General features: G+C 53.8%; 10 protein-coding genes across 10 annotated transcripts; 6 read left to right on the forward strand and 4 right to left on the reverse strand.

The window, feature by feature from the left end:
- Positions 1 to 713: 713 nt before the first annotated feature.
- Positions 714 to 1,220, reverse strand: CPAR01_06771 (uncharacterized protein; the record flags this gene model as incomplete). The annotated part of the gene is made up of 1 exon (XM_060491042.1): positions 714 to 1,220. One exon carries the CDS (start codon positions 1,218 to 1,220, stop codon positions 714 to 716), a length of 507 nt encoding a protein of 168 aa, XP_060349916.1.
- Positions 1,221 to 5,111: 3,891 nt separating this feature from the next.
- On the forward strand, positions 5,112 to 5,831 carry CPAR01_06772 (uncharacterized protein; the record flags this gene model as incomplete). Its single annotated transcript, XM_060491043.1, has 1 exon — positions 5,112 to 5,831. The coding sequence occupies one exon, from the start codon at positions 5,112 to 5,114 to the stop codon at positions 5,829 to 5,831; it is 720 nt and encodes a 239-aa protein (XP_060349917.1).
- Positions 5,832 to 7,360: 1,529 nt separating this feature from the next.
- CPAR01_06773 (uncharacterized protein) lies at positions 7,361 to 8,541 on the forward strand (the record flags this gene model as incomplete). Its single annotated transcript, XM_060491044.1, has 5 exons — positions 7,361 to 7,481; positions 7,562 to 7,582; positions 7,641 to 7,772; positions 7,832 to 7,979; positions 8,040 to 8,541. The coding sequence occupies 5 exons, from the start codon at positions 7,361 to 7,363 to the stop codon at positions 8,539 to 8,541; spliced, it is 924 nt and encodes a 307-aa protein (XP_060349918.1).
- A 251-nt stretch (positions 8,542 to 8,792) lies between these two features.
- On the reverse strand, positions 8,793 to 9,286 carry CPAR01_06774 (uncharacterized protein; the record flags this gene model as incomplete). The annotated part of the gene is made up of 3 exons (XM_060491045.1): positions 8,793 to 8,936; positions 8,998 to 9,192; positions 9,269 to 9,286. 3 exons carry the CDS (start codon positions 9,284 to 9,286, stop codon positions 8,793 to 8,795), a joined length of 357 nt encoding a protein of 118 aa, XP_060349919.1.
- A 1,320-nt stretch (positions 9,287 to 10,606) lies between these two features.
- Positions 10,607 to 11,814, forward strand: CPAR01_06775 (uncharacterized protein; the record flags this gene model as incomplete). Its single annotated transcript, XM_060491046.1, has 3 exons — positions 10,607 to 10,627; positions 10,703 to 11,146; positions 11,239 to 11,814. The coding sequence occupies 3 exons, from the start codon at positions 10,607 to 10,609 to the stop codon at positions 11,812 to 11,814; spliced, it is 1,041 nt and encodes a 346-aa protein (XP_060349920.1).
- A 740-nt stretch (positions 11,815 to 12,554) lies between these two features.
- On the forward strand, positions 12,555 to 13,514 carry CPAR01_06776 (protein-L-isoaspartate O-methyltransferase; the record flags this gene model as incomplete). Its single annotated transcript, XM_060491047.1, has 3 exons — positions 12,555 to 12,797; positions 12,847 to 13,325; positions 13,376 to 13,514. Coding segments are annotated over 3 exons (861 nt in total), but the record flags the coding sequence as incomplete, so codon positions are not given.
- Positions 13,515 to 13,905: 391 nt separating this feature from the next.
- Positions 13,906 to 15,675, forward strand: CPAR01_06777 (uncharacterized protein; the record flags this gene model as incomplete). The annotated part of the gene is made up of 1 exon (XM_060491048.1): positions 13,906 to 15,675. The coding sequence occupies one exon, from the start codon at positions 13,906 to 13,908 to the stop codon at positions 15,673 to 15,675; it is 1,770 nt and encodes a 589-aa protein (XP_060349922.1).
- A 347-nt stretch (positions 15,676 to 16,022) lies between these two features.
- On the reverse strand, positions 16,023 to 17,627 carry CPAR01_06778 (uncharacterized protein; the record flags this gene model as incomplete). Its single annotated transcript, XM_060491049.1, has 2 exons — positions 16,023 to 16,997; positions 17,064 to 17,627. The coding sequence occupies 2 exons, from the start codon at positions 17,625 to 17,627 to the stop codon at positions 16,023 to 16,025; spliced, it is 1,539 nt and encodes a 512-aa protein (XP_060349923.1).
- A 1,947-nt stretch (positions 17,628 to 19,574) lies between these two features.
- Positions 19,575 to 20,321, forward strand: CPAR01_06779 (uncharacterized protein; the record flags this gene model as incomplete). Its single annotated transcript, XM_060491050.1, has 1 exon — positions 19,575 to 20,321. The coding sequence occupies one exon, from the start codon at positions 19,575 to 19,577 to the stop codon at positions 20,319 to 20,321; it is 747 nt and encodes a 248-aa protein (XP_060349924.1).
- A 291-nt stretch (positions 20,322 to 20,612) lies between these two features.
- Positions 20,613 to 21,470, reverse strand: CPAR01_06780 (phospholipase/Carboxylesterase; the record flags this gene model as incomplete). Its single annotated transcript, XM_060491051.1, has 1 exon — positions 20,613 to 21,470. One exon carries the CDS (start codon positions 21,468 to 21,470, stop codon positions 20,613 to 20,615), a length of 858 nt encoding a protein of 285 aa, XP_060349925.1.
- Between the last annotated feature and the right edge of the window lie 684 nt (positions 21,471 to 22,154).

A 22,154-nucleotide genomic window follows, 5' to 3' on the forward strand; every position in this document is an offset into this window, starting at 1 on the left:
GATCGACCTGCAGCTACAGGAAGGGTGGTTGGGGGCGTTTGAATTAAAGACGGCGAGGGCTGGACGTGGACGCAGTCTTGCAGGAAGATGAGCAAGAAGAGGAAGAGGGGCGAATAAGAGATACTAATATCGCGCGTGTTGCCTGGTGGGTACGCAGCGTATACGGGTATCTTGCTGCTCGTTGCTCCAGTTGTTTGCTCGCGTGTCTTCGTAAAGAGTGGGAGCAAAGCGAGGGAGTGAGAAGTGGTTGGCTCGTTGTGCTGGCGATGAGGTGTACCTTACTTTCGTACTTCTATTGTAAGTGCTGTGAGGCGAGTCGACCCTCGAAGAAGAAACGAGAAAAATAGAAACGACGGGCAGGACAAGGGAAGCAAGTCCCCGGATCTGCAATAGCGGCGCGGAAGGGATGTACGGGAATATGGTGCCTGGCGAGCCGCAAGAAAGGGGGCCTGTCGTGTGGTCTTCTCTCTTCTTCCAAGTTGACAAGACAGACAAGCACAAAAGTTGCTGGGGTGCGTCGGCACTGTTTGGATCGCTTTCAACTGCGGAGACCGACGGTTCCTTGGTAAGAAGCGTGGAAGCGAGCTTTCTGCTTGATGTTTGTCTCTCTCTCTCTCTCTTTCTCTCTCTGTCTGTCGACTTGGCGGGCTGAGACTTATCCAATGGCAAAAACGAGTCGTAAGCTGGATGTGGCTGTGCTGTGCTGTGTTGTGCTATGCTGAGCTGCGCTGCACTGCGATATGATCCAAAGGTAGCGAGATGGCGGCGCTGGTGACCTTGCAGCGCGGTGCCGTGTACGTGTCCGTTCCGTAACCTTGGTGATGAAAGGTCTCGAAGGCCTTCTTCTTTCTTGGTGCCGGGGCCGGTGCGCAGTTATTTGATTCCTTCTGAAGCTTTTCTAAAGCTCGGGAGTAAAGCCCAGTAGGGAGACTTTGCACCAATGCCGTGACGGGTTCGGAGTCAGCGACGGCACCTGAAAAGGCTGAAATTAATGATCTGGGCTTGACAGGGTCCAGAGCTTTGTCTTGTGAAATGAGAGTGGGCAGTGGGTGGTTTGTGCTGTTCTTGGCATGAGATGGGGAAAATGAGGTTTGAGCAGAAGTGAAGATGCTCTGCCAACGATTTTGGTGGGAGGCAAAGCTGTTTCCCCTCTTTTCACGTCTCGATGCTTCAGAAGTTCGGTCTGAACTCTGTATGCATCGGAGAGTTGCGATATGCATGGAAGATCTTCTCGGGAGGATTTTGGGGGACTCGAAGCGGGAGGAGAGGGGGATTGTGCTATTTTTCGCATGCTTTTTTGTCGCGGAACTCTGCAGAATCCTCGTGTGGGTGGCCTTCTGTACACCAATACATGGGTAGCAGTAAGTGGGATGGATAGACTATCCGTACGTACACGACTACCTACCTTATGGATACAGACATTAGACAACGGCCATCCAGCCTGCCTGAGAAGTAAGTGAGCACTGAACAGCCCTGCCACCTCGCATACCTCAGCTCTTGCTCGAACTAGCTCCAGAGCTTGATCGAGGCTGTTTGTGCTCCGCGACTGGCTACGAATTGTCTCGCCTCCTACACGGGATGACGACCAAAGGTCTCGGATTCCCTCCTGACGGTCCCACGAACGCCTGAGATTGTCCTCGACTGAAACAAAACTTCCAAGTGATCGTGCCGCAGCCGCATTGAAGATCGCTCTCTAGTGGTCCCTATTCCATACATGAGTATATGTCGATGAGGGGATGTTGCGGTCTATATAGGGTTACATTCCTATGCGGGTAGGGCCAGGAGATGCTGGAGACAAAGGGGCCCGAGCTGTGAGGAGCTTTCCGTTACGAGGATGTCCTCTGCACAAGAGGTTTGCAGCCCATTCGACTCTGACGAATAAGCACATGCGCATGAAGATGAACGTCACTTGAAGGGCATCCACAGGCTCTTTGGAGCTGGGCAGTTAAAGCGGTCTCAATCTCAAGAGTCAGCTATCGTAGGGCTCCAACGGGGGGCATCCTTTCATTAGCACGCCCAATCCCATCCCCGTCCCATCCCCGTCCCATGGAAGGCCTTGCGAGCCGTTACCGAACAACACAGTCATCTCTTAAATACTTCCAAGTTCCTGAGTGGCACAGTGGTTGATGAAATGTGGCAGGGCTATACAAAGATTGGTTCAACAACCAATGCCCGTATACCCGTACACATAGTCAAAAGCCGCCTCAAAAGATCAAGCTTCACACGACTGTGACGCACCGCACCGGATCTTCGGTCGTGTCCACGTCAACTTCAAGGGTCCAGGTCCGCTGTGGCGTCGATGAGACTACACGCAGTACTGTGAAACTGTCCACAAGCGCCCGCGCATGCCGCGAGACCCTGGAGACGGCAGCGCCAGGGACCTCGACCGACGTCGCGGGTGTTATCCCCTGTGCCTGGGCCTTTAGCTGGCTGACTGTGCCGTGGGAATGTCAAAAGACTTTGCGCTGAGCCACACTCGTGCCCCTGGAAAACTCGCCGTGTGCCAACTTTGCTTGTCTCCAAAGCCCTTAAGTAAGCTGAGACTCTTCCCTACTGTGTATGTACATAGAGTCTAGCTTCGGCCTCTTCGCTGACTCGGAACTGAACATGCTGCCGACGAGCGAGGCATGTCCATGCCGGCCAGCTGGCAGGTGGGAACTCGTCAACCTCGAAGGCTTGGGTCTCCCAGCTTCGTCTCGCGGACGTGGCTGACTGCTCACCTGTCAACCGTTCCAAGGCTTGATGCCCCCTTATTTCCGCGCCAGCCGTTCTGTCAATAATTTTGGTTGCACTACCTTCGCGCACACGATCATGATCATGGTGGGCGACGTTGACGATGATGCGTACGAGGGAGGTTAAGGTTGATAGTGATGTCACTCACCCCAGCTAGATGAATATCAATGGAGACGGCCAACTAGATTTTCTTGTCTCTCTCTCTCTCTCTCTCTCTCTCTCTCTCTGTGCGTATCTGTGCTATTTTTCGCAGTGTTCGTCACCAAGGATGTTGATCCATGACGAATCCTATGATCTCACGCGACGAACACCTCCACCATGGCGGTAACTATGTGAATCCTCATGATCCAATGCCCAGGTTGAGAGCTTTTAGCATAGCCGGGCGTCCAAATGAAATCCTCACCTTCTTGGCATGGAGACTGCGATGGGTTCATACTGTGATGACTGTGTACACATGTCAGAACGGTCGAGTTGTCGGCTACAGACCGGTAAGAAGATCTGGCCATTGACATCGTCTGCTCGTCATTCCGGAGGATTCAACGGTCAATCTACGGCGATCTTGGAGTCTGGGGGATCCAAAATAGGTGGGATGAAAACCCAAGCAGACGGCACGGCAGTTCCCAAGTTTCCACCGGTCGCCAAGGAGGTTCCAAGACCGGTCCCGTCACCCCGCAACCAACTCGACTTGTGAAAAGATGGCCGTGTGCAGATGCATCCGGCCCCGTGCGTGCGCGACTACCGAAGACCGAGAGAGAGAAGAGAAAAACAGAGTTTCGGCACCCGACGATGCGAGGTTGAAAATCTGCCCAGCACCAACACTTTAACTTTCTCTCTTGACTTATATCGTTGTTCGAGTACGAATCGAGTGCGAAAACGTCCTCTAAAAGGAATTGAATACCGCCTCGTTGGATTCATCGTTTCCAAACGCTCACCGGCTGTTTTTCCCCATTCAGTCCTCCTGACTCTACCCCTTTGTTTTAAAGAAATTGATTGCTTACGTCACATGGCGGTTATGCGGCAGACGCCCACTTACAAGACCGGATTACGGATAGTCCGCCATATCCCGTTCGACTTTTCACTCGAGAAGGTCAGGGGCTCACTTTGTTTATCAGTACTCACTGCGATTCATGACTCTTTACTCGTGTTGATGTGCTTGGCAACCCAGTCGTGGGAATCGCTGCCACCAGATTTTACCTCAAACGCAAACTCAACAGACTATCAACTTCATCTACTACGTACGATTATTCATCGTTAAAGCCAAAAGCCAACGCATAGTCCTTCAGACCAAAATGTAACATGCCCATTACTGACAATTGATCAGATACCACCCCGATATCCATGGTCCCTGCTGACCCAAGAGCCGCGCTACCACTGGTGGGAGAATGTATGACTCCAAAAGTAGATTGGCTTCGTGACATCGTGGTTCGGTCCAACTGCCGACTTGGCTTGTGGAGGATCCCAAAGAAGAATTTCTCCTTCAGACTTCTCCAGCATGAAGCTAAAGTCATGAGCCCTCTTCGGATCCGCTTTCCTTGATATGGCCAACCGGCAATCCGGGAGAAAAAGGTCATTCGCCTACGAGGCTCGAGATCCATTATATATTGTTTCTAACTTTCTAGAGTCTGCAAATAAGAGCGTAGTATCCGCCATAAAAGCCTACCTTGAGACTTTTTGAAAGGGCAGTAATTTCCCGCCTATCGTACTCGGTTTGCCGCCACTGACCCGACAAGTTGGGCGTTTGGAAGCTATAATGGTCTCAAATAAGGGGCCACCTTATTCCAGACTCGGCCGAGCATGGCAGGGCTCGACTCGGCTAGTGTTTCCAACAAACAACTACAACGCCATTTTTGGCCCCTCTTTCACGACGATGGACCAACAGGAAAGATTCTTCCATCGAATCCAACGATGTTCCTCCGGAATTTTACATCCCATGTTCTTGTCGTCCGAACCGATCCACCACTCTACTCCGGGCCCCTCAACGTAGCATCCTCTGCCGTGACCCTAGTCTTGGACGACAAACATACGCGATGGACTACTCCGTGTACTGCTGTACCCATCAGGAATCCGAATGGAGAACATCCCCGTCCATGCCAAAGTCGGCGGGCCAGAACACACTCCCTCTCCTTTTGGGAATCAACTGCGTTGCATCAAACTCCTCTCATCTCGTCAAGCGGCTCCCACGCTAGGAAAGTTGGGGACTGAATGGCCAAGACTCTGAATGTCCTGTATAAAGATGCCTCTCCTCGATCACCAGCCTCTCTGACCATGATTCTGTTCTCCAGCACATACGTTCACTTCTTCAGCCCTTTTAACAAACCTCTTACATTCGTTCTCCAATCCAGTCCTTCGCTTCTTCAAAACAGCCCACTACCGCAACCATGCAGTTCGCTACTTTCCTCTTGGCCGCCCTCCCGGCCACCACCATGGCCTTCCCCGGCCTCTTCCGCCGTGAGGAGCCCTCCAACAACGTCGCCAAGCGCGACTCCTGGGGCGGCGCCGTCTCCCTCGGCCCCACCACCTCCACCATCATCAACGCCGTCACCTACCTGACCCCCGGCGCCGCTCCTCCCACCCAGGCTGGTGTCCTCTTCCTCTGGCCCGGCATGTCCAACGGCACCGGCAACCTCGTCCAGACCACCCTCGAGTCGTGGCCCGACAACAGCTGGTGCGGTGCCGTCGCCGGCGAGTGGTGCGTCCGCGCCTCCGTCTTTGGCTCTTTCGGCCAGATCGACAGCACGACCTCTGCCCCCGTCAAGGGAACCCAGAAGATCAAGATCGAGTACGACCTCCTCGACGACAACGACACCTGGCGCCAGACCGTCACCGACACTGCCACCAACAAGGTCATCAGCACCCTCGACCACAAGGACGGCCCCTTCATGAGAGGCTACGGAACCGGCACCGAGTGCAACGACGGCTGCACCGGCACCATTGCTGAGCAGATCTACTCCGACACCACCATCACCCTCTCCAGCGCCGATGCCAACTTTGGCAAGACCATTGGTGTCAGCCAGGGTGCCACCTACACCGGACTCGCTGCCAGCAACGGCAACAAGGTCTGGAAGATCGCCACCATCAAGGTCCCCAAGATGCAGTAAATGCGTTTGCAACGTAAGCCTGCGGCTACTACAAGAAGGATTGGTTTCACTGTACATACTACATAGTCTTTGACAGACTAGGAAGACGTGCCCATGGCTGCTTCCAGGTTCCATAATTCAACCTCTTGCCATGCAATACTTTGCTCCATCGCTATGACTGTGACTTTTGATGACAAATCGCCAACAGTAGAGACCAAACCATGTGATATAGAGTAAGCAGAATATAATAGTTTGAATGGCATGAATGATGTGTGGATTAAGCTTATGTTGTGTACCCCAGCTGTGCTAAACTCAAAATAAGGTTTGCGCGAAGGAGTGTGCGCTGGTGATAATATTTGGGTTATGCCTCAGTGAATCGTGTAGTAGGCAGTGCTATGACGTCTCAAGCAAGGGCAGTCTTAATTAGAAAGCTGGTTTGTGAAACTCGGGATTTAGGAAGCAGATCACCATGTTGCTTCAAGAGATAACTTCTTGCCATCGGCCAGCCCGAACATTGTGTTTCTGAATTTCTTGAAAATAGCGGCGACGATGGCGATGACTCGAATCGGGTTTTCAGTTCGGATCGGGTTATTTCTATTGCAGGCAACAGATTCTGTACCAAAATCATATTTATTACATGCATTATCCATATGAATGTAAATTTTCTTGTCTTTCAACTTTTCAGCAAAAATGGATAACCACGGTTATAGACATAGGTGAATACTTTCCAGATAATTGTTTCATCTACTTTTATTACTCACCAAAAAAAACCCTTTTTACTCGAAAAAATGCACTGAAGGATACAACTTAGAAGTCAAGTCCACAACTCCGCACCTAGTACAAGCATTTGACATGCATTTAAATCGACCTTGAATCCAAATCAGACAGAGAGCAGAAGCCTCAATCAAGATAATCCATGTTCGTCTCTGCTTAAACCAAGACGGCTGTTTGGAAACCACATAATGTGTCTTGGGCATTTTGGTTGGCTACGGCAACGAAGTCAACCTCTGTCACTGCCCTCCATCGTTCATCGATACCAATAATAGATAGTCTGAAGTACACAGTAGAATAACTGGTTTAGGTGGCCTGCAATTGCTGTGGTAAACTCAGAGAGAGTGATCAGGACAGTTTGAAAGTATCTACAGCCATTCCAGTTGATGGGATATGGGAATGATCACCCCAAAAGAAAAAAGAGAAATGTCAAGGGCGACTTTGGCTGGTCTTGTTCAATGTATAGTCCGTGAGTTGAAGAGTCCTTCTCCATGTGCTGTATAGGCCCTCAAACAGGGTTACGGTTGATGTAAGCCATCAATATCTCGGCATCTCGGTGTGGTGGTGAGGTGAGGACCTCGGTGTGTTGATATGCACGGTCAGCGGCCAAGATGTCGTCAGACCATTAGCCGGTACGTACCGTTCGGCTTTCCAGAGTCTCCACACCCCGCGATCTCGGACGCAGGACTGCACCTGCACGTCAAGCTTCCTCCAAAAAAAAAAAGTGCCCGTCCAGCAGACAAACTCCAACACGCTCCGCAGATCCTCCCTCCTCCAAAATGTCGACCGCGACGAGTGCCACCGCGGCGACCAAGGATGAGTCGCAGCCCGTCAAGAAGGGCGGACCGACGGTCCTGCGATCCATTCTGGCTGGATCTACGGCCGGCGCTGTTGAGATTGGTGAGTCCCTCCACTCTTTGCGGTCCCCCGATGACGCACCAGCAAACAATGAAGACAGAAGACTAACTCTCCGGGCATAGCCATCACGTACCCTGCCGAATGTAAGACGACCACGATCGATCCCCGATTGCGATTGACTCTCTGACCCTTCCTCGACAGTTGCCAAGACCCGGTCGCAATTGAACCGAAACCTGGGTGCCGGACAGAAGCTGCCATGGCCGCCATTCGGAGCGCAATGGTACGCGGGATGCACCACGTTGATCATTGGCAACTCGCTCAAGGCGGGCATTCGTATGTGAAGCAGCTATCCTGGAGCAATTGCCTCGTGCTAGCTGACGCCCGATGTACAGGATTCGTTGCCTTTGACCAGTACAAGACGCTCCTTTCCGACGCCGACGGCAATATCTCTGGGCCGAAGACGGTCATCGCCGGCTTCGGCGCCGGTGTGACGGAGTCGGCCCTTGCCGTCACTCCCTTTGAGAGCATCAAGACTACGCTGTGAGTCTTTTGCTCTGCTACATCAACGGCAATGCATTATTACTGACACTACTGCCGCAGTATCGACGACAAGAAGTCCGGCAAGCCCCGAATGAAGGGTTTCCTCAGCGCCGTCCCCATCATTGCCCGCGAGCGCGGCCTCCGCGGGTTCTTCCAGGGCTTCGTGCCGACGACGGCCCGCCAGGCGGCCAACAGCGCGGTCCGGTTCAGCGCGTACAATGCGCTCAAGCAGATGGCCGAGTCCTACACGGCGCCCGGAGAGAAGCTGGGCGCCGTAGGCACGTTTGCGATGGGCGGCATCGCGGGATTGATCACCGTGTACGCCACGCAGCCCCTCGACACGATCAAGACGCGCATGCAGAGCATCACGGCACGACAGCAGTACGGCAACTCGTTCCGGTGTGCGGCCATGATCCTGAAGCAAGAGGGCGTCCTGACGTTGTGGAGTGGTGCGCTGCCGCGTTTGGCGCGTCTTGTGGTGAGCGGCGGTCTTGTTTTCACCATGTACGAGAAGAGCATGGATCTGATGAACAAGGTGGACCCTGAGGGAAGATACATCTAAGAAGGATTGCTACAAGATACAATGGCGTTGAGGTTCTACGTTTTTGTTTTGGTATAGATAGTTACACTATACAGGGTACAGATTTTGTACAAGATATGATACATAGGGCCTTGACCGTTACGTCAAGCATGCCCATGCTATTTAGATGGCTTCCTTTTCGCCGTGCGACGCCATTATATGGATGGCGTCTCGTGTGGGTGTTTGTGTTGTGTGGTAGTTTGGTTTTGCGTCGTTCCTTGCTTATTCTATCATCATTGAAGTCTGAACATGCCTGACAACTTCTTGGACATGTTTTGCAGCCATCCTCGTGTCGGGGCCTCCTCGAGCTCTCTCAACAGGTCTTGAAAGTATGTGGGCTGGCTTTCGGGCTTCAAGAGTTCGCCATTGAGGGGGAACTGCGGGATGTATGTCAGAGGATTACGATGAGGCGAGGCCGTGGAGGTTGGTGCAGCTTACCCTCTTCTTGAAGCGATCGTCGGTGAGGGCGAACATGGCGTTGGCCTGCTTCAGCTCCTTGGCCTCGTCGACGACATTGGGCTTGGTATACCTCCTCTCGATGCCTCTCTGGATGATTTCGCTGAACTGGGTCTCGGGGCGGAGGTTGTCCTTGGGCCACAAGGCAAGGGCAGACCTCATGTGCTTGTACGCTTGCTGTGGCAGGATAGTGTTAGTGACGGTGATGCGATAGTTGGAAGGGCGGGAAGGGAGGCAGAGAGGAGAGACATACGCTCGTTGTCCGCGACATTGCGGCGATATTGGCAGTAATTAGAGAATGGAGGTGAGTCTACCGAGTGCCGTCTACCTTATCATGGTCTCACCGCGGGGCAATGAGGCAGCAGTGGTGGATAGAGGGGTGTGGGCGCGGCGGTGGAGGGCGAAAGTCGCGGTAGCTTCAGAATCCCATCAACGACGTCAAGGATTTCGCATCAGATGGCAGGCCCGGTCGCAGACGTCCAAGAAATTCATTTCGTCGGAGCTAAGGGACTGCGCTGCATCGGCGCTTGCGGGACTGGTCAGAGTGGAGATGAAATCGCCAAAGACGTGAATGACATTGGGTGGATTACTCAGAGGACTGTGATTGGAGCAAAAGATCTCGAGTGGTCAGGGGGTCCCGATGGGCCGAAGAGAGTGGGGCATCCACTACGTACACAGTATGCATATGGGGCTACCTTGGTGAGCTGGCTTACCTTATGCGCATGACTCTGGCCTGAGGCATTATAAGGTACGGCACCGTAGGCACCTTATTCCCCGGTTGTCTTTGTCAGCCACTCAGGCCACCCAAGAGGCAGCCGTTGGCAGTCACCACTGTGGCAGCGGACTCGGAGCAACACAGAATTGACCCCCCGTGCCCCCCTCAGTCTCAATTTGTTCCAGCACATTCCCGCGGGTAAGGTACGAGTACGTATACGTAACCCCCCCTACCAGCGATGGCTGCGATACTGAGAACCGTCTCCACCTCCACTGCCACAGGGGCTTTCTAGCGTTAGAGCCGTATCTTAGGTAATCCACTTCACCGCAGCGAGACGAGGCGAAGCGAAGCGAACCAGCGACAGACAGCGCCCGGGTCGTGCGACAATCCCGACACTCCTGACCTCCTGTATTCGTACTTCGTTCACTACCTAGGTACCTACACTATCTTACAGCGTACTCCTCCCAAGTTACGCCTGGACTGACTCTCCGACGTTCATCACCGCAGACAAACCGAGCCAACGTTGATGGCGTAGTCCTCTTTTCCTCCGAACCAACACCCTTTTTTTTTTCTTCAGCACAACACCGCCATCGCCGTTCCTTTTTGTCGCCTCACCCCTCCGATTTCTCCTACGATCCTCGCGAAACACTTCCTCGCCTTTTTTCTTTTCGTTTTTCGCCTGGTTCCTTTCGAATAACCGCCTCCGTATTCCCCGACTTCTCCTTACCTCCAACGCCTCTTCCCCCCAATTACCTACGACGCTGCGCTAGCCGTCTTCTCCCCCGGTGGCGAAAGGGGCGCCCCGAGTCCTACGGTTTCAAGACAACAGAATAGAGAGAAAGAGAAAACAAACAACATTACACAACATTCGTCAAGATGGCTGGACGTTATGAGCGGGTATGTTGTGTCCCAAACCAGACACCATTCATTTCCCCTTTTCTCCATGGTTCGCTGACAGTGTACTCTTTCCAGGTAAACGCCCAGGACGAGGACGACTTCAATAGCCCCAACTCCGCACCGCCAAGTCACGCGCAAACAGTGCCAAACTCTCCGCCCCCGTCCTTTCACTCGAGAGCATCATCGCGCGATCGTGCCGCCCACGGAGTCGACTCTACCCTTGCCGACGCATTCGATACCGATGGCGACGAAAGCGATGACGACGCCGACGACAGGCAAAGATTAGTCCGCGCCGACTCCACCCTGACCTCCCGCGACACATCCCGCACCGTTTCCTCCGAGTCAAGACCCCAGCCCGATAGGCAGGTCACCCAGCTTCCTCCTACCACTGCATCGGCAGCAGGCGGACCTACGACGCCCTTCCGCATCTACGGCAGCGGTATCCAGAATGAGGGCGTCTTTTCCAACCTGACGGCGAAGCCTGAGCGGGGAGGCGAGACGAAGGAGGAGCAACCACCGGTATGTTCAATCCCCACTGTCACTATCCATGTCTTGCATGCGGAAAGACGGCATACGTTGCCCAAGAACACGATGTACTAACCAGTCTCTAGACATATGAGCAAGCCGCTGCGGATGCGGCACCCCCATACTGGGAGACGACTATCCTGGCTCCAGGCCTCGGCGGACCCGACGAGGTCTACATTGATGGGATGCCCGTCGGATCTCTCTTCAGTTTTGTCTGGAACGGCATGATTTCCATGTCCTTCCAGGTTGTCGGCTTTATCCTCACATACCTCCTCCACTCGACTCACGCGGCCAAGAACGGGTCCCGCGCCGGCCTGGGCATCACGTTAATTCAGTACGGTTTCTACATGAAGGGCACAACAGAGGGCGACCACCCGCCCAAGATGAACGGCCAAGACGGATACGCGGCACCACCGGACCCCAACTCGCACAGCTTCGACCCCAACGCGGTAACGGGAGAGGGCGGCGGCGGTGTTTCGGACATAACCGGACAAGAGTGGATTGCGTACATTCTGATGGTTGTTGGATGGTTCGTCCTCATTAGGTCTGTTAGCGACTACCTCAAGGCACGGCGCCACGAGCAGCTCGTCTTGCAGAGCCCCGACCGTGGACTGCCTGTGCCCATTATCGCAGATGGCGAGTCGTCCGAGAGAGTGGTATAGCATTGGCGTTTTCGTGTGTCACAGCGTGACGAAGCGCAGTGGGTTATTTTTTCGTGTCACAAAGTGGTTATTGGTCTGGGCCACGAGTCTACGACATTTGGCATCTCGCGCCTTTTCTTTGCGTCGTCCAGTGGGTCTTGGGTGTTTTACGGGAACGGAAATGGGAGCAGGGTAATCTACATAGGAAGCACAGCAGCAGCTTTCATTCTCGGCATCAATACTGAGGTTTTTCTTGGGTACATTCTATCCGTTCGTGTCTGTTCCTCACTCACACAACCGTGATAACGAAATCCTATTCTTCCAGGCTTAGGCACATGATGATCCTAGAATTCAAGATGGCGCAAACGAAAGCGACGTCTTTTAGTGCTTGCAGCGGGATGATCCGCTTAGTAGGCGGGGTCAGTGAGAGAGTTTCCAGGTTACCTTGTGAGCTCCCACTTGCCCGGGCAGTCTGAACTCCCTGGGTCGCTTATCGACAAGGTTTGAGAGCGCGGGGGATCAACCCACCTCCACCGCATTCGCGCCATAACAGGCGCTGTACATAGCTCAAGTTGTAGCGGTTCAAGACATGCTGAGGTGGATATCTCGTGCTGGAAATGGAACTGAATCACCGTCACCTGTGATAGTCACCTCTGATGTTTACAACACACTCAATTTCCTTCCTTTAACAACATCATCTCGCATGCCCTCTTCCGAGAGAACTCTTCGCTTGCCTTACTAGATAACGCAAACCAACAGTCCACCATTTCAACCCAAGCAGAGCACCCGCCACAACGAATACCAGACGCCCTTCAGTCCGGAGAGCTCTCAAGCTTCTCCCGAGCTCAACACGACGACAGACCCCTCGCTTTCTACACCAAACCCCCGCCCCCAACTTCAAGATGGCCTGGCGAAGCTCCGGCGCGACAAACAAAGACCTGGTCGAGAACATGTGGCGGCATGGCCTCATCAAAGACCAACGAGTCAAAGACGCCTTTCTCAAGGTATCTTCAACCACTGTCACTGCCAGAGCATCTCTGACCTGCTGCCTAGGTTGACCGGGCACACTACGCTCCCGCTGCACCGTACGAAGACTCGCCCCAGTCCATAGGCCATGAGGCCACCATCTCGGCACCTCACATGCACGCCAGTGCCACCGAGTCTCTCCTCCCGCACATCCTGCCCTCCGAAACTAGGCCCGCGCCGCGGGTGCTGGATGTCGGTTCGGGATCGGGATACTTGACGCACCTGCTTGCCGAGCTCGTGGGTGATAAAGGGCTCGTTGTCGGGCTGGAGCATATCCAGGCGCTCAAAGACATGGGCGAGACCAATATGGCCAAAAGTGCCGAGGGGAGGGCACTCTTGGATAGCGGCAAGGTCAAGTTCCGGGTCGGTGACGGACGGAAGGGCTGGGTGGAGGCGCCGCGGGGCGGGGAGACGGGTGATTCCACGGGGTGGGATGCCATCCATGTTGGTGCTGCCGCGGTGGAGCTTCACCAGGAGTTGGTGGACCAGCTACGGGCGCCTGGCAGGTTAGCTGGGCGAACGCTTTTATCTGACGCGGAATGCTAACTTTGGGCAGGATGTTTATTCCTGTCGAGGATGACAACGGCTACGATCAATACGTTTGGGCCATTGACAAGAAGGAGGACGGGTCCGTTGTGAAGGAGAAGCTATTTGGGGTTCGATATGTGCCACTGACTGATGCTCCCAAGGCGTGATTGTACGATACCGAATCAAGTTGCAACATTTATATTCGAGATACCTCATGAACAATAATACTGGGATTTTCTCTTCACCTTGCGTACCAGGAACAACGGCTCTCAAGTAAGATTTAGACTTACACCGCATACCATACTTTGCCCGACACACGACTCAATCGGCCTACAGAGCATCCACACCCGTAGGTTTAGTATTTCGGCGGGTGTTGACCCTGGCAAATAGTATCGAAAAGTGCCAGGGTTGCTCTAATGGATCCCAAAGACAGTTAATCTATCTAGGGCCTGCGGGGACCTAAGCTGCATTAGTGGCCACCAGGAACACCGCCAGCAACCTGCCTTCACCTCCGCATCGGCCCAGTCATGTCCTGTGTAGTACAAACACAGAGAGACAATGAGACTCTTGGAAACTGCCCACGGGTCACAGCCACTTGGGAACTTCGTCATCTACGAAGGAGACAATGCGCCAGACTTTGCTATTCTCTCCCATACGTGGGGAGCAGAGGAGGTTACATTGCAAGATGTGCACGATGCCCAGAAGGACATCACACTGATGGCCGGATACCCCAAGATCACGGGAGCCTGCCGATTTGCTCAAAGTCAGGGGTACGACTACATCTGGATCGATACGTGCTGCATCGACAAGACGAGCAGCGCCGAATTGTCCGAGGCCATCAACTCCATGTTCAACTGGTACGAGCAGGCTAGTATTTGCTACGTCTACCTCTCCGACTTGGACTACTCGATATACCAGCAGCCAGGTATGACTGCTCCGTTGGAACTGGCGCTGCGCGAATGCCGATGGTTTACTCGTGGCTGGACGCTCCAGGAGCTCATCGCCCCCGACAACGTCGACTTTTACGACAAGAACTGGCATCTTGTTGGCTCCAAACTCGACGAGTCACTCGGTCCCGCGCTCGCAAACGTCACGGGAATCAGTCTCGACATCCTGAACAAGACTGTTCCCCTGGAGTCGTCGAGCGTCGCCGAGCGCATGCACTGGGCCTCGTCGAGAGTCACGACCCGCAAGGAGGACCTGGCCTACAGCCTTATGGGCATCTTTGGCGTCAACATGCCGCTGCTGTACGGCGAGGGGATGAAGGCTTTTGCGCGGCTGCAGGAGGCCATACTCCAGGATACGGGAGACCATTCCATTTTCGCGTGGCACAGCAACTACGAGACGTCTACGCAGGAGGCGGCGTTTGACCAACATATCCTCAGCGGCCTGCTCGCTCCGTCGCCGGTTGAGTTTTCCCAGTTTCAGTACCTTCGCCCGTTGCCGGCGTTCGGGACGACGGGGCAGCAGCCGATCCAGCTTACGAACCAGGGGATTAGGATTTCCATGTACCTTGAGCCCGTGGACGATGACCAAGGGGGTGATGACGGCAGCGCGGCGGACGACTTTTACGCTGTTTTGGACTGCGCTATCCAGGGCGAGAACGGGGATCAGTGCCCGCGCATCATGCTGAGGAAGTTGTCGGGGAACCAGTACGCCCGGGTCCGGACGGGGAGTGTCTGCACGGTGATCCCGGCGCCGGATTCGACGAGGCCGGGGCGGGGAAGCTACAAGACTGTTTTCGTCAAACGGAGCCCGGCGTATGTTTTACCGGATATTTCTATCCTCAAGGCGGGTTGGAAGGCGGGTGGCGCCCGGGAGGCGTATCGGGTTGTCGATTCATATCCCACGGGGCCGTGGGTGCCGAGTTTGGGGATTTTGAGGACGGGGAACCCGTATTTTGAGCCGGTGCTTGCTGGGTTGCGGTTTGAGTCGCTGACGAACGCGCGGATTCAAGTGGATGTTGTTGTCGGGTGGAGGAGGGTGGATGGGGAGTGGAAGGTGTGGTGTCATGCTTGTGAGGCGCAGGCTGATTTGGAGGTTGATGTGCTGTGGGGGGATACGCAGTTTGCCGTGTCTGGTGGGCTGGATCAGTTTGTTGAGACGGATGTGGAGGTCAAGGTCCAAGTCGAGGGAGATGTTGCACGGAATTGGAGGAGTAGAGGGTTCGCTCAGGTCAAGAGGCATGAGGTTCCTGTGCGCGTGAGGTTGGTGGAGGTTGATAGGCTTGGGAGGAAGGGGGTTAGGATTGAGTGTTGTGCGCCGTTGCAGCCGCATATTCCTGGCTATCAGAAGACGGGGCTCTTGCCGTGGGACGAATATGATTAACTGATGATGAAATCTGGATGTGGTGACTGTGATAATGTAAAGGATTTGTCGAGGTTCAAATGTGGTCATAGGTTGCGAAGCGGAAACGCCATCACGGGTTTTGATCAGATATCCTTACATCTGATGCTATGAGGCTAGCATCATACTAACATTCCAAAGGTCACAGGGTAATCAGAGACAGCGATATAAAAGAGAGGAAGAGGGTCAAACATAATACATGTTGCAAAATAATAAAGATGAGGGCAGGTTCCCAGACCATCCACTCCTCAGCCACGTCGCAAGAAGAACGCACGTAGCCTGCCCATCCAGGAGTAACCGAAAAACGCCTCATAAATCATCACACCGTCTCAAATCTGGTTCTGTTCTTCCTCCTTGGCGACATCCGCTTGCCTCGAGTCCATGACCCCGCTAAGGTGCGTATAGGCTATTACAACGTTACCAATCTGCGGCATATGCTTGATGCTCAAAAAGGCCTGGCCGTGATCCATGCCGGCCAGGTACATGAGCTCCAGCTCTCCTTTCCCGCTCCATCTCTGAGGCGTCGTCGCCCACTCGGGCTTGTCGTGCCGCGTGTAGTTGAGATCGCCAAAGTAGACGTAGCTCGCCACGGCATCTGGGTCGGTGACGCAGTCCTCGCCGCCGAGGACGACGGTGGTGCGCTTTCCCTGTAGCTGGGGCGTCCATAGGATAAAGTCTTGCCAACGGAAACGGCGGGCAAGGGTGTGTGCAACCATAGGATCTGTGGCGACGAACCAGATTTCCCATTCGTTGCCCCATTTCGGTGTGCGCCGCGTGAAGTTGTAGGCTACGGCGGGGAGGTGGAGGAGCAGTGACACGGGGTCGATGAGAACGATGGAGTTGATCTTTGTCGCGATGTCGGGTCTTTGTAGCAGCGGAGAAACGAAGAGCGTGCCAAAGGAGTTTCCAACAAAGACAAAGTCATTATAGTTTTGCTGTTTGATGATGGCGTCTATGCCGTCGACGAGCTCCTTGGTCGTCTGCAGAGGGGGGCAAATACGCGAGGAGACAGGGAGAATCTCGATGCAGAGCACGCCGACGTCCTTGGGAATGCTCCAGAGCCATAGTAGATACGGGAGCATGCCGACGCCGACGCCGTGCATGAAGAGGATGGGACGCTTGGTCTCCGACGTGTGCGGGCGGCAGAAGTAGCTTAGCTTCGGGTCGGCAGACTCGTTGGGTGAGAAGAGGGTCATGGGCCGCCATGGGAAGACGGAGAAGAAGGTGTTGCGTGGTTGACGGTAGAATTTGAAGCCTCTGATAAAGAGGACAAGGGTTGCGAAGAAGTCGAGGGTGCCAGTAGTCTTTTGAATGCGTTAGTCTCCAACTCCGGCTAAGCTGAGGATAATGTTGACTACAGAGACACTTACAAGGTAATACATCAGGCTCCGGTGGGTGATTGTGATGGAATCAAAACTGAGTCGCATCGGTGTTGCGTCTCCAAAGCCTCTCTTGATATTGACTCCAGCCCGCTCTTCGGTTTCCGCAATGTACTCCTCGAGTTCTTCGTCATGCTCTTGCGGGTTGCCTTGCTTGTCGAACAATGCCCACATCAGCCAGTCTTTGACATTCTCCCTGCGAATATCGCCGAGCTGGGCGTTACAGTGCCATTTTCGGATATACTGCTCGATATCTGGTGCGTGATCCAGTCCCTGGTAGAAGAACCGCCGGCGTTCTTCCTGGTTCAGAGGCTCTGGTTGTAGGCCGGGTTTCTGTAGACGACGGCGATACGGTACGAACCAGGCAAAATAAAAGACGATTTCGACGATGCCAATGACTTCGATGAGGATGGATATGGGATGAGCGATGCCGGGTACACCAGCGAGGGCGAATATGAACCAAAAGTAGAGGAAGCAGAGAAACCCGAGGTACTGAAAGTATATGACCATAGACCTCACGAGGATGAGTTCCGGAACCGACCTTCCCACGAGCATTTTTGGATTAGAGAATGCTGGACGGCGCGAGTGCCTAGTTGTGTAGTAGAGAGGCTCTCTTCGATCTGTCCGAGTCCCTTGGCGTTGACGACGTCTGTCAAGGCTACGACGAGATGACTGTGCAGCGGCATGCCGCGATCTTAATACGACGGAGAGTTCTCATCGACAAGCTTGGGACCCGCGTCAGAGATCTACGAAACGGCATGGGCCTGGCCTGCAACATGGGTTTATCTGGCCGAGGGTGGTTCCCTTTTGCTTTGTCTACGCTTGTGATTCGAACGGCACAACGGCCACTAGTAAGGGCCACAAACATGCTCAATCCGAAAAGAACTTTCCAGGTGCGTTCCTTGTTGTCCGGGCACTGCCTTGAAGCCTTGGACTGTGGAAAGGCAGAGTGCGAATGAAAGTTGGGTGATGGAATCGGACGAAACTCAAACGGAAGCGACATGGTGCCATCTCTCAACTGGGGGATTAGTCGTGCGGGCTCTTCTGCGGGCTGAGTGCCCTCTCTTTGGTTGTAGTCAAGTGTTCGGCGCTCCCACCAATGCCACGCCGAAACGTCACAGTCTGTGCTGTTGAGTTGGGTTGGGGAAGTGAGCAGCGAGATGCTGCAGGGACTTGCTTGTCTCGATGGTGGGTAGCAAAGTCGTTATAGATCAGGGAGTGATCGGTGAGCTCGAAGCCAATTGCCCGATTCAGTTCTGTACGATCCATTCGCGTGAGGGAGGCGACGGGGTCTGCTGGCTGAGTGTAAGTCGGGGACAGTAGTGGGACGTGGCAAGTCGGGTCGACATGTGCCATCTCGAGTCGCATAGGTGGTGTTGCATTGCAAAGACGAGCAGAACTTCATGATGCGTCAAATGTGCACGGATTCGAGAATACACTCTGGTGATGGAAGTCAGAGTTGGTCAAGTATGGTCAGTCACTGAGGAAGACGACAGGGTGAATAGACGTAGGTTCGGATACGATGGTCTGTGTTGGTGAACTATGGCCACTCTTCGAAAAGTGTGTTGGCCGCAGCAAACAGGGAAAGCTTCATCTTGGGAGGCGCAGGGTTTCGGTGATGGAGACTGAGAGGGTGGAAGATGTCAGTTGAAGATGTCAGTTGAAGATGTCAGTTGAAGATGTCAGTTGAAGAGCATTGGATGTTGATGATGGACCTCTCACCAGCCGGATTTGGAATGCGAGTCGACCCGCTGCCTCCCAACCAGGCGGCCCTGCCAGTCCGTGACCTAACTGGACTAAGACTAGCGTCAAGCCACATGGGTCGGATCCCGTGCAAAGACCCACATCCAAGATCCACTTCAAGGCCCGCAAACTCCGATAAGCAAAATGTGGCTTGACCCACTATGTCTATCAGAGCATTCTGACTGGACGCCCCCAGTTTGAGCGGAGGAACCTTCCAACCGTAGGTATTCCAGCCCCATAGCCGTGTGGCCTCTTTGGGTAGCATTCTCTCACCCCAAAACAAGCATTGTGACGGCTGGGCTTGATTCCTTCAACGCTGTCGCCTACCAACATGTAAGCCATACATGCACCACACACGGTGATTCGGCCTAACTATGCGCTCTCACGGCCCCATGTGGCTTACGGACTTTGCATCGCAATCGTGTCCTTCGAGGCCCCCAAGCGGTATTCACGCGGACTTCTGGTAGGATAAAAGGCGATGGAGTTCTCGCTTCCCAAGTTCAATATGAAGACTTGGTCATCATTCTATATCACTACTCTCATCTCTCACCAAATCAGTCTCACCTTCTAGGACACAAAGAATCTTCTTTTCATCTCTTCTCGATCTCAAACACCTCAGTGGAACCGATCTACCAACAAGCCCCCGGCCCCGATCCGCCATCCCGCACTCGGTCTCACCTCTCGCATCCGTACTCGGTTCCGTCCCGAAACCCCATCACCTAGGCGCTTACACGGCACGTCACGGATCACTCGACGATCATGTCTTCCGCAAAGACCATTCTCTTCCTTGGAGCCACTGGCGGCTGCGGACTCTCAGCTCTGCGCCGCTCCCTCGACGCCGGCTTCACGTGCATCGCCCTGTGCCGCACCCCGTCCAAGCTGACCTCCGTCCTCCCGTCCGAAAAGTACCCCAACCTCCGCATCGAACAAGGCAACGCCCACGACGCTGACGTGATTGCCCGATGCGTCGTCTCGCCCCTTGACGCAACCCGCTTCGTCGACGCTGTCGTATCCTCCATCGGCGCCTGGTTCGAGCTGCGCAAGATGAACCTCGAGGACGTCAACGTCTGCGAAAAGGGCATGACCGTCTTGCTCGACGCTATCAAGAAGCTGCGCACCGAAAAGGGCGTCTCTGGACGGCCGCGCGTCATTGGGCTCAGCAGCACTGGCATTTCCAAGTTTGGCAGAGACACGCCTCTTGTCATTCAGCCTCTCTACAAGGGCCTCTTGCACACCCCGCACATGGACAAGAAAGCCATGGAGGAACTCCTCTTCGCGAGTGGTGAAGCCTGGACGGTGGTGCGTGCCAGCTTCCTGACCAACGGAAAGGAGCAGCCCGCGGGCACAGTCCGGGTGGGCGTCGAGGACCCCGTCAAGGGTGTTGAGGAACTGGCCATTGGGTACAGCATTGCCCGTGAAGACGTTGGCAAGTGGATGTTTGACAACATCTTGCAAAAGAATGGAGACGACAAATATGTTGCCAAAGTTGCAACGGTCACCTACTAATCACCACTACCTTAGGCTGTTGTTTTGCTTTCACTTCTCACCATGTTTCTGCTTGGCTTCACACAGACATCTCCTTTCAATACCCTTGTTCCGTACGTTCTGCTCGTTTTGCTACAAGTTGTCGATTACGAATTACCTATAATATAACATTTGATACGCTTCCTGCTCCAAACTGTGCACTGATTCCGGGTTATAAAGGCCTGGAGCATGTCGCTGTTCGCTGGTTTCCAAACCAAGACTTTTCTACTCTCCGTCCCTCTACAACATCATCTCCCTTGACCAGCCCACCCTTCATCTTGAGTCATCTTCCAGGAGGCCCATATTGCGATGAATAAAGTAGACCAGCTGATCTATGTTATCAGGCTCGGTGATCCAGTGGCCGCCATATTCGTATTCGTGCCATTGAACTTCTTTCAAGCCAATGTTGTGTAGGGCCTTGCATAGGGCTCTTCCGTTCTTCACCGGAACCGTTGGGTCGTCGCGAGCGTGGGAAAGGAAAATTGGCGTGCGTGCCATCTGGTAGTTCACATCACCACACTTTATCTTCCACTTGCCATCATCACTGGCGAAAGGACCGGTTGTGACTTGGTATGGTGAAAGGCCTGGGTAGGCCCAGCTAGCGTAGCCAATAAGGCCGCCCAAGGCTTTACAACCTGTCAAGTAGGCCGCAACAGCTGTCGCAAATCCCTGGCTGATGCCGCCGAGGAAGATTTTGTCAGGTGACACCGCGTGGGATTCCCGGTCGATGAGGCGGTTGATGAAGTCGATGCTTTCAGACAGGCTCGGTTCTTGCAATTCTTCTTGCTCGTTTGGGTTCTCTGTAGACCACATATCAAACCATTGGGTCATGTCTGTTTTGAAACGTTTAGATGGGATCGACGGTGCGCTGGGGAAGACCCATTTGAAGGTTGGGTACAGGGCTTGGAGGGTTCGAGGGGGTGGTGGCGCTGGTGTGTCGTCCAGGGGGTTGTTGGGCTGTTCAGGGCCATCGTCCAGGATTCGTGCCAGGTGTTCCGAGACTTCGCATTCAAAGAACTCATCTGCAAATTCTTTGCCGTCACTGCCTCTGCCATGGAGGAGGATGACGGTGTGCGTGTGCTCGTGGCCCGGGGCAGGTTCAAGGTGGAAAACGTCCGTGAGAAATGTCATTGTACGGGTAGATACGTTGGCAATAATACCGTTCAAATTGATGTTGACCAAGAGTTGGGTCTTCCGTATTGCAAACGAATGGTGTTGGGTGTGGTGAATTTGCAGATACGTTGGCTGGTGGTTGGCGGACTGGCGGAAGGTCGTCCCCTAGGTACCTTAGTAGTTAATTGCCTGCCACTCCGTGCCTTCCTCCGCTAAAAATGCACCTGCCCCGCTGTGCCTCCCTGGCGCTTCTTGCCGACCACAACCTCCAGGTACCTTACTTATGCTGCGTACCTGCCGCAGAGACTCCCGTCATCAGACTGAAGGTACCTTGCGATGTATCTTCGACATGGAGAGTCACCGAAAAAGGGGTTGTAAACACATCAACCGAGTATTCCAGGAGCAGACATTTTAACAGATACTGGGAAAGTGATATCCTGAATTGGCTTTCTTTTTTTAGAAGTGATTGTCGAAAAGCAATCTCCCAGTCGCCTTTTGAGTTTACACAATAAAACCCACATACACGACCTCACCTTACGTAACTTGGACATGTGGTGTACTTTGCAAGCCATGTCATCCAGACGCGACAATCCTCCTCCCTCAACATCATCTGCGAATAACTCCAATAACTTCCTTCATTTTACGACTGAAAACAGTTCGGACGTCTTTTCATTTACGAAAGCGAACTCATAAGCACGTGAA

This window comes from Colletotrichum paranaense, assembly GCF_030867605.1.
Source record: "Colletotrichum paranaense strain IMI 384185 chromosome Unknown Scaffold_5.1, whole genome shotgun sequence".
Lineage (NCBI taxonomy): Eukaryota > Fungi > Ascomycota > Sordariomycetes > Glomerellales > Glomerellaceae > Colletotrichum > Colletotrichum paranaense.